Source organism: Rhincodon typus, chromosome 8, assembly GCF_021869965.1.
Source record: "Rhincodon typus isolate 14 chromosome 8, sRhiTyp1.1, whole genome shotgun sequence".
NCBI classification, from domain to species: domain Eukaryota; kingdom Metazoa; phylum Chordata; class Chondrichthyes; order Orectolobiformes; family Rhincodontidae; genus Rhincodon; species Rhincodon typus.
In genome coordinates this window covers 51,650,718-51,651,906 of record NC_063339.1, presented here as the reverse complement: position 1 = coordinate 51,651,906, position 1,189 = coordinate 51,650,718, and the positions used below count along the sequence as shown (strand labels likewise).

Here is a 1,189-nt window from a genome sequence, read left to right as displayed (position 1 = left end):
CCCCCTCCCCCCCCCACCCCCCACAGTGACGGGGTTATTCTGTCTCTTCCCACCCAGGGATGATTCGGGCCGCCCTCCTCCGCCTGGAGGCTAGGCCCGGGATGACGGAGCAGTTCTGAGCCGGCGCTGGTGGCCGGTACCAGGCCGCTCTCTCTCTCACACACTCACCTACTTGGTATAACCTTCCCTCCGGGGAGAAAATGGTGATGTGACGGTCAAAGCCAGCGCTCGATCCCCGGGACATTGTGACAAAGAAACCAAACCGGAGATCAACAACATGCAACACCACAACCGGAACTGATCTCCCAGCCCGACAGGATATCCGGTGTGATAGGCCTCTGACCCGGCAGTATTCCTGAAGATAACAAGGTGTAGAGCTGGATGAATACAGCAGGCCAAACATCAGAGGAGCAGGAAGGCTGACATTTCGGGCCGAGACCCTTCTTCAGAAAATTCCTGAAGTCTTGGCTGTGCAGGGAAGGGGAATATTCAGAGTTTCACCCACAGCAAATAATATAATCACCTCGAGAGTGAGATGTTGTGGATTCGCGAAATACTAAGTACTAAATAGCGTTCACATTTATGCTCTGTGATTTTGTAAAATCAGTGACCTGAGCTATTACCCGAGTATTTCCAACATTTTCTCTTCATGTTAAAAGCCTGGTTTAGAAAGGGTTAATGTTGAAGCCTGCATTAGGCTCCATTCATTCTGATTATTCCTCACAGCAGCAGATGGAAAATGAGCGGTTCAACCCAAGCTCACAGTGAGGATAGACATGTCATCTCAGGCTCCTGATAGTCTTTGTAATTGTGCCCAAATTGTCAATAATACTTGTGCTTTTGCTATCGTGTAATAAACTGCATCTTTTTTGGATATTGTTAATACACACCTGGTCTGAAGACCCCAAGGGGACAAGTACACCAATCTTTTTATTAACAGGCACAGTCCATGTGCTGTCAGAAGGATGTGAATGTGCTGGGCAGAAGCTATTCAACCTCTGGAAAGGAAGATGCCATTTTTTCCTCCATAGTAAAAGAAACCCTAAAGAAAGCCAGCTTGTTTCTCTTAACCAGTTGCTGTGAGATGTTGCTTTTAGCCAAAAGAGACTTTACACATTGTAAGTCACTCCTCTATGCCTCCTGCAAGCAAGTGCAAGTATCTGGAAAAGAGAGAGATCACCAAATAGCA

General features: G+C 47.4%; 1 protein-coding gene across 2 annotated transcripts in view; it reads right to left on the bottom strand.

Moving 5' to 3' along the window:
* psma6a (proteasome 20S subunit alpha 6a) overlaps nucleotides 1–339 on the bottom strand; it is a 20,599-nt gene extending 20,260 nt beyond the window's left edge. The window contains exon 1 of one of the 2 annotated variants that reach the window (XM_048599702.1): nucleotides 173–339. Coding sequence is in view for 1 of the 2 variants with exons in the window: in XM_048599701.1 (XP_048455658.1) it covers nucleotides 169–244 (76 nt within the window). In the remaining variant the exon portion in view is untranslated. Of the gene's footprint in view, nucleotides 1–168 lie in introns of both variants that reach the window. The other variant, XM_048599701.1, reaches the window with a different exon arrangement.
* Nucleotides 340–1,189: the final 850 nt, after the last annotated feature.